The sequence below is a fragment of the Sinohyriopsis cumingii genome, chromosome 17, assembly GCF_028554795.1.
Source record: "Sinohyriopsis cumingii isolate HCF-2022 chromosome 17, ASM2855479v2, whole genome shotgun sequence".
In the NCBI taxonomy this organism is placed as follows: domain Eukaryota; kingdom Metazoa; phylum Mollusca; class Bivalvia; order Unionida; family Unionidae; genus Sinohyriopsis; species Sinohyriopsis cumingii.
The window spans coordinates 112,626,355-112,640,568 of record NC_142977.1 but is presented as its reverse complement, the minus strand read 5'-3'; the positions used below and the strand labels follow the sequence as shown (position 1 = coordinate 112,640,568).

The 14,214-nt window shown below is 35.9% G+C and overlaps 1 protein-coding gene across 1 annotated transcript in view; it reads left to right on the top strand.

The window, feature by feature from the left end:
* Window positions 1-14,214, top strand: part of LOC149779683 (hemicentin-1-like) — a 425,151-nt gene that overhangs the window by 287,760 nt on the left and 123,177 nt on the right. Inside the window, exons 24-27 of the mRNA XM_089938453.1 lie at window positions 738-894; window positions 1,813-1,952; window positions 3,010-3,039; window positions 8,609-8,769. Coding sequence (XP_089794579.1) covers window positions 738-894; window positions 1,813-1,952; window positions 3,010-3,039; window positions 8,609-8,769 — 488 coding nt within the window. The remainder of the gene's footprint in view (window positions 1-737; window positions 895-1,812; window positions 1,953-3,009; window positions 3,040-8,608; window positions 8,770-14,214) is intronic.

The following is a 14,214-nucleotide window of genomic DNA, read 5'->3' as shown; positions in this document are numbered from 1 at the left end:
TATAATGTGTGGTATACTACCTAATGGTTCCTATACAATGTGTGGTATAGCACATAATGGTTCCTATACAATGTGTGGTGGATCACCTAATGGTTCCTATATAATGTGTGGTATACTACCTAATGGTTCCTATACAATGTGTGGTATATAGCACATAATGGTTCCTATACAATGTGTTGTATACTACCTAATGGTTCCTATACATTGTGTGGTAGATCACCTAATGGTTCCTATATAATGTGTGGTATATTACCTAATGTTTCCTATACAATGTGTGGTATACTACCTAAAGGTTCCTATACAATGTGTGGTAGATCAACTAATGGTTCTTATACGATGTTTGGTATATTCCCTAAGGGTTCCTATACCATGTATGGTATATTACCTAAGGGTTCCTATGAGATGTGTGGTTTATCACCTAGTGGTTCCTATACAATGTGTGGTATATTACCTAATCGTTCCTTTACAGCATGTGTAAATGATTCAGAAAATAATGTTGCTTCATTCCTGTTCAAAGTATTTGTTTGTTTTGGAAGAGTGTCGTGTTATATAAGTCACAGAAAGAGTGCATGTGCAAACAGTTTCAGTTTGACCAATATTATAAATATAATGTGAAACAATTCTTTGGTGTTTGTAAACCTTTTCCCTTAATTTAATAATATCGGTAAAATTATGGTCGTTATACCGATATATACCTTTACTTGAGTTGCAATTTTTTTCTTCTTTCATTGTTTTAGAGTCTAAGGCCCCTATATTGGTGCAAAAACCTCTGAAAGAACAGATTCATCTTGAAAACACCACAGTCAAGTTGGTCTGTAAAGTTAAGGGCAAAATACAACCATTTCTGAACTGGTTCAGAAATGGGGTTTTACTAGACGAGAGGGAAAATGGCAGGTAGGTCTTTGTCAACCCATGAAGATACTCACATGAATTATCTTAAACTAGACATAAACTTATAAAAGTATTTAAGTGATTTGAAAATTATATTTAAAAATGCCACAATGTTTTATGGTAATGAATAAATTATATTTGAATACACTTCATCTGTATGAGGTTATCACGTGATCTCAAACTCCTAAAGCACAAACTAAAGTTTTCTATACAATTTAGGAGTAGGCAAGCTTTTTAGCATTCAACTTCTTCAGGATCCTTTTCTTAATGCAAAACTTGACAAAATGCTTTTAGAAAAAAAAATTACTTTTCGGTTTAATGATAAATAATTACCAGTAGTTTACAAGTCAGAAAACAATAGTCATCTAAAGAGTTGTTGTTGCTGTTTTGAGGTTAACGCTATTTTTCAGCATATGACAGGCTATGGCGACCAGAACAACTGGTGGGTGAAGAACCATTTAAACCAATGGTAATAACCCACGACCCACTGGAAGCAAATGACAAGTTTTCTCACATACCCACATTGGATGAGCACGAGACTCGAACCCACACGGACAGCGGTGAGATGGCAGTGATCTGTAAAGGCGACTGCTTTGCAGCATTCACCCACCTAGGCCACTCTAAGGAAATGAATCAGTTGTAAAACATTTAAGCAACAAAATCATGCTCTTCGCAAAAATTTCATCAAATATCGTATTTATAACCACTACTTTTTCAATCCCTTTGTAAGTATTTGAGGTTCATTTTATCTCTTTGTGAGAATTCGAAGTTAATCTTATCTCTTTGTGAGTATTTGAAGTTCCTTTTATCACTTTGTGAGTATTTGAAGTTTATTTATTTCTTTTTGAGTATTCGAAGTTTATTTGATCTCTTTGACAGATTGAGCAATAACTTTCAACATTGCAACATTTCATCTTGTAGGTATACCATTAACCGTTTTTCACTAGTGATACATAATATCCAGAAGGAAGATGCAGGAACTTTTTCATGTCGAGCTCAGAATCAGTATGGGGAATCATGGGGCAATGCAACAATTCGAGTTGTAACTAGTCGAAATTCTGGTAAGGACCCTTGTCTTTCACACATATGAACACAACCATTTAACTCGACGAATAAACTATGGAAAGAAAAATCCTTTATTATGTGACTACGTGGATACATAATTTCCTGTTTCTTCCATATAATTGAAAATCTGGATACGCTTACATGAAAAGAAGAATATGGGGGTGGGGGTGGGGTGGAGAGCATATCGTCTGTCCATATAATCAGGACACGTGGACAATGGACATTTAAGCAGTGATACGTAGAACAGATGAGCATCATTTCTGTTCGTATAAATCTGTGTTCGGACATGTGGACAAGCTAACATGTTGTTGTTGTTGTTGTTATTGTAGGGCTTAACGCCATTTTTCAGCACACGACAGGCTATACATGGCGGCCAGTATTAATGGTGGAGGAAGAACCCGGGAAAACCCCGGCAAGAACCACCGACCCACGAGAAGCTACTGGCAAGCTTTCTCACATACCCACATTGGATGAATCCGAGACTCGAACCCACGCAGACAGAGGTGAGATGGCAGTGATCCGTAACGGAGATCGCTTTAAACCACTCGGCCACTCGGGGCCCCTCAAGCTAACATGTAAACAGTGATATGGAGTACACATCATATAATATGGGGAGGAGGACTACTGTCTGTCCATATACTCTGGACAAGTGGACATGTAAATAATGATATGCAGAACAGACCATACATGGGGAGTAGACATGCTGTTTGTCCATATAAATGGGATGCCTCGACAAGGGAACGTATAAACAGTTATATGGAAGACTGATCATAGTCTGGAGTACGGGATATATTGTCTGGGAAACTTAGGTACATCCAAATGTAAATTTAGGAAAATCCAAAGTTTTTAATTAGTAAATTATTGATAACGTCCAGTACAGCATATTTGTAAACCTCAATTCTAAATCATGTTGTGTCATTACACTATTATGGTATTTCGTATTTTCTCCATGTTCTATTCAATTCGGTTTTCTTTTACTTCCAGAGATATACTTTTTTGCTTTTGTATCTATTCGCTTATCTATTCTATTCCTTTTTTTTATACTCCCAAAAGATTCCGAAGACCGTCTGAAAGGAAATGAGGGTATGTAAATATTTCTGGTATTTACTTTCTATTTTCATATCTTTTCTTAAAAATTTCAATTTAAAATTTCTATTTTCATATCATGTATTAAAAGTGTAAAATTTAAATTTCTATTTTCATATCTTGTATTAAAAGTGTAAAATTTAAATTTCTATTTTCATATCTTGTATATAAATGTAAACTTTAAATGATAGATAAATTATGCAAGATTATAAACAGTCATATAGGGAACAAATATGGGTTCGGGAGGGTGACGAGTAAAACATATCATCTGTCCATAGAAAAATTGCCTGGACACGTTGACAGGCAACCAGTTGTATGGAGAATAGAGAATAGATCTTGAAGAGAAGGAGCGTATTATATGTCCAGTAATCAAGACACGTGGACAAGTGAACTGTACCAGTAATATGAGAGCTGACCTGAATACGCGCTAGTGTAGGTAGGTGGGTATGTGAAATGAATTTTGATAGGGACAAATAAAGATCAACACACACACACACACACACACACACTCCAAACATTATGCGTTAGCTTAGAATGTAAACGAAGAAGAAATGTCACAAATAGACTATCCCTTACACCAACAAATACTATCCATGACATTAACAATACCATTTAACACGCCCTAAACACACTGCCCAGAAGGTCTTGGTTTTAGCTCAGAACGTAAACGAAGATGTAGTCTCGCAAAAACGAATATCCCTTTTACCACAAAAAACTATGCATCATACCACTATGCTATCCAGCACGTCATACTCACTATCCAAAAGGCCATGTGTTCGCTTAGAACTTAAGAGAATGGGATGAAATCTCACAAACTAGACTATCCCTTACACCAAAAAACATTGACTATTGTTCTATTGACAGTGTAAACTGAGAATAGATAGGTCGAACATTGTTACACTTCTTTGTGAACGCATGTTTTGGTTTTAAAATTCAGAGTTAACCATAAGCAGTGTTATACAGTGCAATGTCACTCGCGTCATTCTTGAAAAAGCTAAGTATTTGTTTCCTTTCTGAAAAACGACAGATCAAATGTCAGAAATGTTTTCCGTAACACACTGCAGTGACAAAATAGAATAAAGCTAAGATATCTGAATTGTACAAGTTCAAGTAAACTAAAGATTTTATGTCATCCAACGATTTACTAATGGAAGAAAAAGAACGTTCTACAAATTTTAGGGTGTAGGTTTTTGAGAAAACAAATTACATGACAAACGGAACAGTCCACAATATTATGGTAACTACTGATCACATTTTGGAGAGGTTTCCTAAAACAGGAATAGATAAAAATTAGGATTTAAATCAAATTTATTGCAACGGAGAGACACAGAGAGAGAGAGAGAGAGAGAGAGAGAGAGAGAGAGAGAGAAAGAAATAGAGAGAGATTATGGTATTCCTTCTTGCAAAAATTTTAACGACACTTTCGTTTGTTTTTATGGTATATTTTTCGAAAAAAGTTTTAAGAACCATTAGATGTAGACATTCACATCTATAGGAAATATTCACCATTGTAAAATATCACCAGAGTGAACCGAACACGAAAACGACTAAAATGTTCTCACAGAATAGTTCATCTAAATATGCTGTGATGTATTTAACAATACGATTGACACGGTTTTCATGAGTCACCCAGGGTACGATTGTTCGTGCGTTAGTTTTAAATTTTGTTTGTCAATCCCTACCAGTAAGTCACAGAAAAAACACAACCTTTATCGTCACTGTGTGAAGAGCTACAGAAGTCAATTCGAAGCGAACGCGGTAAAAAAAACCTAGCCAATGAAATGGCTTATAAAACGTTATGCATTGTTGTTTTCTAAGGCAGTATGGCAAAATAATGCCTACGCTCATGCGTTGTTACCATTGCAGTGCAGACAGACTGGAATGTGAACTTACAATTCCTCTGTTGTGTATTGTACCATTTCTTCTTACCACATCAAATACTGAACGGTCAAAGAATTGTTTCGTGTTTTGAAGCTGACAATTTTGTTTATCTCACTTAAATATTTTGACATAAACACTCGCACTCACATCGGTAGAGTCAGAAGTGTTACAGTATTTAGTAGCATGTTAATTTAATGCTTTTTTCCTTCTTCATCCAACTTGTGAATTTGGGGTTTGAACGGAGTAAAGAAGCTAAAGTACAGTGAACCTCAAGGATTGTGACCCAAGCTGTACGTTTATTGATGCATGTACTTTCTTAAGAAAAAATATGACCTCTAAAACATAAAGATATAAGGCAAACATGATTAGAATGAACAAAAAGACAACTGACTGTAGTAACAAAGGATTGTTTTCCTTCACGTCCGCGTAACTTAGTGTTTCAATTATCCTTTTGTAGGGCTTGAAACAAGAAAACTGAACACACTTAAGCACTTTGCTATAGATATGTTCAACAACAGACTAAACAACAGAAATACCGTTACAACAATAAAAAGCCTCTCCGTTCAAAGAGAAAAAAGAGAAAACAAGAAAAGCAAGAGGAGGGAGACAGGTTTTCAGAAGATGAAGACCCTCTACAGGTCAAGAAATCTAAGAAAAAAATGACCACGAGGACGAACCCGTGTCGCTAAGAAAATTCAAAAGGAGAGACAGAGAGTGAAAGAAGAAGAAGAAAAAGGACTTTAATGGTGTGCTGGAAATTTCCATTGTAATTTTGAGAAGAATATACCATGATGGGGTAAAGGGATTTCGGCTATTATGTATGGGTTATTAAATAGTGCATGTGGTGTGATGGATAATATATTTGTGAGATTTCATCTCGTGTCTTTTACACTATACCCTTTACGTGTGATAGTAGGTATTGGGACACTACACAAGGTGTTTTGGATAATTTTGTATTGGGTGTTGAATGGTAGAGGTAATGTGATAGATATTATGTATATTCAGTCATATATAGTTTGTTTAAATACATTTCCAGTTTGACATGATAATTGGTATGTGGAGACAACACAATGCATTTTGGAATGTGTGCGTGTGAATATGTGTGTGTGTGTGTGTGTGGTGTTGGACGGTATGGGTATGTTTGGATAGTACGTTGATGAGATTTCATCTTCTCTTAAAATCTAAGGGGACACGAAACGTTGTATTTAGTGTATGAGTATTGGCTGGTAGAAGAGATGTAATGGATAATATGTTTTGTTTGTCTTATCTCATTCTCTTACATTCTAATCTAACACAGGACATTTTTGAATAGTTTTTTGGGTGATGGATAGTATTCGTATGGAGTGTTAAATGGTATATAAGGTGTGTGAGAGACATTTCACCTCCTCCTCTTATACTCTGATCTAACATAAGGTGTTTTGGGATAGTGCGTGCAAGGGTGTTAAATGGTATTGGGATGAGGAATGGTATAGTAGGTGGGATAGATAGTATTTTATAGTGTGAATAATAGTATGTTTTGTTTGTTTTCATCTCCTTCTCTTTTAGTCTAAGCTGACACAAGGTGGTGTGTGTGTATGTGTGTGTGTAAGGGGTGAGGGATGGTATAGGTTATGTTTTGGATATTATTTTGAGATTTCTTCTCCTTATCTTACATTCTAAGCTAACAAATGGCGTTTTGGATAGAGTCCATAATGAGGTGTTGGATGGTATATAAGGCATGTGAGATTATTTTAGTGGGATGTCAGCTCCATCTCTTAAACTCTAAGCTACAAATGGCCTCTCGTGATAGTGCGTGTGTATGGGATGCTAAATATAATAGGGATGTTGGATGATATAATGGTGTGATGGATAGTGTTTTGTGGTATAAGGGATAGTCTAGTTCGTGAGATTTCATCCCATTCTATTAAATTCTAAGCGAACACATATCATTTTGGATAGTGAGTCTGCTCTGCTGGATAGCATAGTGGTGTGATGCATAATATTTTTATGGTGTAAGAGATAGTCTTTTTATGAGATTACATCTTCGTTTACATTCGGACCTAACACACAAGACTTTTGGGATAGCGTGTGATTAGGGGTGTTAAATGGTGTTGTTAATGTGATGGATAGTATTTGTTGGTGTAAGGGATAGTCTATTTGGGAAATTTCTTCTTCGTTTACATTCTAAGCTAACACATAACGTTTGGAGTGTGTGGGTATTGGTCTTTGTTTGTGCCTATAAAACTCTCTCTGTCCCAATCAAATTCATTTCACATGCCTACCTACCTACATTAACGCGTATTCAGGTCAGCCACTTGCAACATTGTTATTCAGTAACCGCCCGATTGAGGTCAGCCACGTGCAACACCGTTGCCTTTCTTCCCCAAGTGTATAGTACAGTGACGTTATTGAAGGTATACATTTTGAAGCTATAAATATAGACTTGGGGTTTTCCGTAGGAATTTCCACAGGTTGTAGCTATAAACAGATACTAGGGTTTTAAATGGGATCGTCACACAAGTTGAGGCTGTAAATATATACTGGGTTTTCCATAGGAGTTTCCACAAATTGTAGCTAAAAATAGATAGAAGGATGAGAAAAAAATAAGAAAAAATGTCCCGGAGAAAATGAGTAGTTGGTGTAGAAAAAGGGAAGAGAGAACATATATAAAAACCAAGGCACTTTTCAGGGCCACTCCATTGCCTTGAAAAGATGTCTATTCTCTATTGCCAAATTTGTTATTTGTCTGTTGTATAGTTGTATGTGTGTTTGTTTGTTTGTATACGTCTATGTCTGTGTCTGTGTATGTCTCTATTGTGTTTGTTCCCTTGTCCCTAGATAGTCCCCATACCATTTCCCAATTGTCTTTAGACAATCTCATCAATATTCAAGTCCCCCCTTGTCCCTACACAGTCCCTTATTAAATTCCATTGTCCCTAGAGCTTCCAACCCGTGTTAAAATCCCGTTGGTTCCCCGATTACAAAGACCCATTTTTGACATTAAAGTCCCATCGTACCTCGTTCGTCTCCCATTACTACTAATTCTGCTTGTTAAATGATCATCAAATATCCTCAAATTAAAAATGTAAATGAGAAAAATTATCAGAAGAATTAATGATAGGATTTGAGAAATCTCAGATAAATGTTTTATATTCGTTGTTAAGATGGGACATATTTTCTGTCCATATCAGTGAGGCAGGTGGACAGGTAACCAGTTGTATGGAAGGTAGATCATAAATGCGGTGGGGGTGGGGGTGAAGGATGGGAGCATATTGTCTGTCCACATAATCAGGATAAATGAACATGCAGACAGTGATATCGAGAAAAGATAATACATCTGAGGGGAGGGGATATATTTTCAATCCTTATCACTGGGACACGTGGACGTGCAGACAGTGATATGGAGAATAGTTCATATATGTGCCTTTATTCCGTTATATACTTAAAAGTAGTTTTACCAACATTATAAGTTTTCCTATATAATGTATTTCATTAAGTTGAACCATTTTATATTTTATTTTGGATGTTCCATCTACTAAAATTCAATTTCATTGTATTGATGTTTTTATTCAATACAAGGAATCAACTTATTCGATAATACAATTTAAATGACCCATATTTATTTACAATTCTTTATGGGATGGAAGCATATCTGATGCATAATCAATATTAAAAATCGTACAAAAATCAAGTAAATAAATTACAGGTCCACCCATCTTCTCTCCAAATAAAGACGTCAGTCGCTTCGTGGCTCGTCCAGTTGCACAAGATATCATACTTGACTGCGAGGCCCGTGGCTATCCATACCCAACAATCACATGGCTGAAAGATGGAGTAAAATTGGACACTGAGGATGAGGATTCAAACGTAATTGAAATTATTATTATTATTATTATTATTATTATTGTTGTTATTAGTATTATTTCTCTCTTACACATGCTTCTTATGGTATTTCGGGTTGGTCTTTCTCTTGACCACCTCCCTCTAATCATTGTCGTTGTTCATCAATTTTCTTCTTCTTCTTCTTCTTATTATTATTATTATTATTGAAAACTGGCTTAACTTGACCATCATTTATGTTTTACTATATGAAGATTAGTTTCTCTGTTATCTATTTATCTAGCATGGTTCCTTGAGCTGAGCAAACATTTAACATTAATATAGTTTAAGATTACTTTGCATTCCAGAGAAAGTTTACATTCCTCATCATGATGCATCTCTAAGGAGGAAAATTGAAAGTGGTGGCAGCCCGTTTTGTTTCTAATCGGGAAATGAATAATAGAATCTATGTTGGGGTTTTGACCGAGACAAGGAAATCTCAGTCAAGAGGTTACATTATTTGTCTCCCAACGAGGCTTGCCGAGTGCAGAGATATAATATAACCCCGCGACTGGGTGTTCCTTGTCTCGGTCCAAATCCCAACGTAGATTATTTTTCTCACCCAATATTTTCCTTTAAAGTAAAAAGAAGTTTTCATTAGTGCAATATAGTTCACGTCCAAATGTTCACATGCGGCTCGTTAATACAAATATGTTAATGAGGGCTGTGACGTGACCGCTGCATCCAAAGTACACAGTTATACGAGTGAGCAAAAAAAAAAAAAAATAAACAACATTAAACGTTGCATAGCAATGAGGTATTATCACATTTAATATATGGATGTCATATGGAATTAACAATAAATAATTAATATTTATTACAAGAAAATGTTTCATTTTCATCAGTTCCAATTTTGAAAAGTTATCTTGTAAGTAATAAAACGATACGGGGTACACAGTTGTATTGTAGTTATACTTAGTACCAGCCGTAACGAAGAGAACATGTTGCATTAGATTATTCTTGGGCAATTAAAAATCTGCGCTATTATTGTATTTAACTCTCCTTTTCTTTGGAGGATGTAAAACTGTTTGTGTCTAACTTGTGTTGCAATTAATATTGATTGTAAAATTACACCCGTGTATGAAAAACCCTCCAAATACGGACCCTAGCGGATAACCATGTGCTGAACTTTCAAGTTCACGGTTTCTTTGAAAATTTATTTTTTTTCTCTTGGAAATATGGCAAGTACTACAGTGAAATTTGCTTATGGATTAATGTGTTGTCGGATAAACGATTCCTTCTGGCTGGTAAGTTGTTGTTGTTGTTGAGTTTAATTATAGTGGCCTGCGCACAATTGTGCATGTGTCACATTTTTTTCTGACTGCACCGCAGCCTGCTATTTGTTCCTGGGGAAGGGAATGGTGCCGCCTCCCCCAGGCTTTTATGGGTTCAAGGAACCCTGATTGTTTGGCCTCAATCTGTGGGTCCATAAAGGTCCCTTCACATCACTGGTTTTATTGTTGCATTTGCCTGGTGTTTCTTGCGGTTTTTTTTTTTTTTTTTTTTTTTGTTTGTTTTTTGTTTTTTTTAGTATAAATTATCTCATCATTACAAACGACTGAATCTTAAATACCATTTGTTCTGTTCAAAAAATATATCTACATACGCATTGAGATAGAGAGGAAGAGACAGAGAAAAACAGACAGAAAGAGAGACACAGAGGGAGCAGTGAATATTACCAAAAAGTAATCTCCTCTGATTTGTCTAATATCAAAATTATCCAAATTGAGACACCAATGTTGTGGCGTCATGTATCGACTGGTGATTTATGTGACAACTATGGTCACAAACTTAAGTAGCAGAAAACAAGCAAAATCAACAAGTTTTATATTAAAAAAAAACAACAAACAATTTAATTATTAGGTTATAAACGAAACAGCTGTGAGAGGAAACTTCCAGTACTTTGAAGTGATTCCAAGCTAATCTTTATACAGGTCAATGAAAGTCCTAAATGAAAGAAAAGTTCATAATAATTTTCAATGCCAGAAAGGTATTGGTCCTCCAAGAACCATAACATTGTAAAGATGGCGCTGTCCAGAATTCCTTTGAATAATTTATGACAGTTCTAGAATAATAGTATAGTGCAAATAATGTGCACTTCATATTTCACTGAACAGTCCAAACAAATGTTTTTCCTCCCATATAATTTCTAAGTACAGCATAAAGCACGTATGCAGACGTACAACAAGAACACAATAAGTGTGAATAACTCCAAAAATTGGAATGAAGCAAAACGCTTAATTTTCTGTTTATATACACAGTATATTGCGACTGTAACTCGCAATACTTCCCACGTGACGGCATACACTACTCAATTTGCGTCGAATTGGGCCCGTTCACGTGACCTAGCCCAACCAATGGGAAGCTGTAGAATTATTCTCGAAATGTCGAAATTCCATCAGTCAATGAGAAATCACGCCATATGCACCATTTTTAGTCTTATTATTTAGATTATTATTAATAATTGTCAAAACATACGTAAACATTTATTGATGATTCCGATGCAATATTATACTTTTAACAGATTCAAGCCACTTGGGCCAAACTTAACCCTGGATATTTTGTACACATTACAGCCATGAATAAGAATGATAAAAGTTAGAAAACATTATGTGAAAGGAGTTTAAAAATAATAGATAATCTTAACACTTAGCAACATTAAATTTAAGGATATATTGCCAACTGTAAGTAATGCTCAGTCTCCAACAATATAACCAACAATATAACCACATTAGTAATGTGTGGCGCAACAGCCTCAAATGGGGCCTTGCAGCCTCCATGGGAAATTAACAAGGGGGTAGCTACGGTCTTAAATGGGAAATTAACATTCAGGCACCCAAAAGCCTCAAATGGGACCATGTAGCCTGAAGAGGACTTATAACCTCAAAACGGTAACAGTGTTTCAAGTGGATGACTTCATTAGAGTGGCGACTATGTAACAGTGTTCGAGTAGATCACTATGGATAAGTATGGAAAATCCTGTGTGAAAAGGATTCATAGATTTAACATGAGAATGGGTTTAAAGGGAAAAAGGATTGATGGGGTAAAACGTGTTATATGGTCAAACGGGAATGTGTTGGGGATTTTAAGTTGGAGTTGAAAACATTGACATACACAAATAAATGCACACAAGCACACACACGCATTAATAACCAACAAACACACAAAACACTTGTTACACTGTTGGTTGACGACAGAAACCATGGTACTCTAGTCTGAAGACGAATGTTGTAGGAGAGAGAGAGAGAGAGAGAGAGAGAGAATAATTGGTAAGAGTCAGAAACTCTGGCTACCATTTATTATTCTGTTATATTTTGCGGTATTATATGACAAGGAGAAATTAAAATGAGCTTACATTGAATTTCTGAAGACAACAATACATCCTATGTGCGAAATGTTCATGGGAAATTGTTTTCATTCATCAATTTCATAAAAGAGTAGTGTAATATTTATTTTCGAGTGACTACATTAACATTAGCTTTGTACCCAATTCCAAAATTAAAGGAACATCATGTTTTGCAGCACACGCTTTAAGATTACAATGTTACAGTATTTCCATAAAATCATGCCATGTTCAATCGGCAGTCTAAAGTAGACTGACTACAAAATATCATAGATTGTGACAATTGTTCTGAACGCATGTTGTGACTTTAGAATGAGACTGATGGATAGGATGCATGTTTAAAATGAGACTGTGGAATAGGATGGATGTATGTTTAGAATGAGACTGTGGAATAGGATGGATGCATGTTTAGAATGAGACTGTGGAATAGGATGGATGTTTAGAATGAGACTGTGGAATAGGATGGATGTTTAGAATGAGACTGGAATAGGATGGATGTATGTTTAGAATGAAACTGTGGAATAGGATGGATGCATGTTTAGAATGAGACTGGAATACGATGGATGTGTAGAATGAGACTGTGGAATACGATGGATGCATGTTTAGAATGAGACTGTGGAATAGGATGGATGCATGTTTAGAATGAGGCTGTGGAATACGATGTATGTTTAGAATGAGGTTGTGGAATAGGATGGATCAGACGCAGAGTAAGTTTTAAAAGTTTTGTGCTTGTTTGTTTGTTTTCTTTTCTTGGAAAACGGTAGATTGAATGTTATAAAGGTTTTGCATAACACATTACAGTGTCAGAATAGGACCATACATGTATTTGCTCTACAATGATGGTGCGGAATAGGGTGGAGTTTACTCAGGCTATTCTTATACTGTAAAGCAGAAGGTCTGTATTTAGCGTGCTGAGATTTTCTTCTCAGGAAAATGGTAGATTCAATGCTAGAAATTTATATCGTGACATATTGCAGCGTTGAAACATAACGCTCTTTGAGGGATGCACAAAGCTAAGATATTTTTCATGCACAAACGTACCTCAAGATTTATGGAAGAAGACAAATCGTTCTAAAAACAATTTGAAGTTACTAGTGAGTGAAGCAAATTACGGAACAAATGTAACCGTTCTTGTGATTACAAATCACATTGCTTGAGGTATTTTACATTGGGGACATATACCATTAGGATTTCAATTGAAATCGTTTTATAAGAAATTTAGTGTGTGTCTGCTTGTGAAACAGTTGTTGTTGTTGTTGTGGAGTTTAACGCCATTTTGCAGCACATGATAGGCTATACATGGCGGCCAGTATTAATGGTGGAGGAAGAACCAGAGAAAACCCCGGAAAGAACCACCGACCCACGAGAAGCTACTGGCAAGCTTTCTCACATACCCACATTGGCTGAATCTTAGACTCGAACCGCCGCAGAGAGGTGAGATGGCAGTGATCCGTAACGAAGAGCGCTTTAGACCACTCGGCCACTCGGGGCCCCGCTTGTGAAACAGAATTGACAATATGAGAGAGAGAGAGAGAGAGAGCAAGTCAAGGAATAGTTTATTGCTACTTTCAAAAATATCACGACACTTGCGTTTTTATGGCATATGTTTCTTAAGAAATTTAGAAAAACACACATCCCACTTAGAAAAATATATCATTAGGACGAATTCACTTTTCTTGATAAAATACAACAAGAGTAAGCTGAAGGCATAGTCGACTAAAATCCTTCCTTCAAAGGCGTCAATTTACAATTCTCTCAAAATATTATAACCAAACAATGCAATAAGACTGATCAAATTTCCAGCGGTCACAAATTGTACGATTTTTCTTGCGTTAGTTTTATTTTTATCAACTGCTTAGTGGTTAGGCGTAGAAAAAATAGGTCCGATCTTGTCAAGTCAATTCGAAGCGATCGCGGTAAGAGGTGCATTATTTTTTCTCAGGTAGTGTGGCAAAATAATGCCTACGCTCTAGCCTTTTACCATTGCCATGCAGACAGACTGGATCGTAAATTTGCAATCTTGTATTTTATACTGTACGAATCTTTTTTCCTTACCACACTACATACAGAACTGTCACATTATTGGTTTG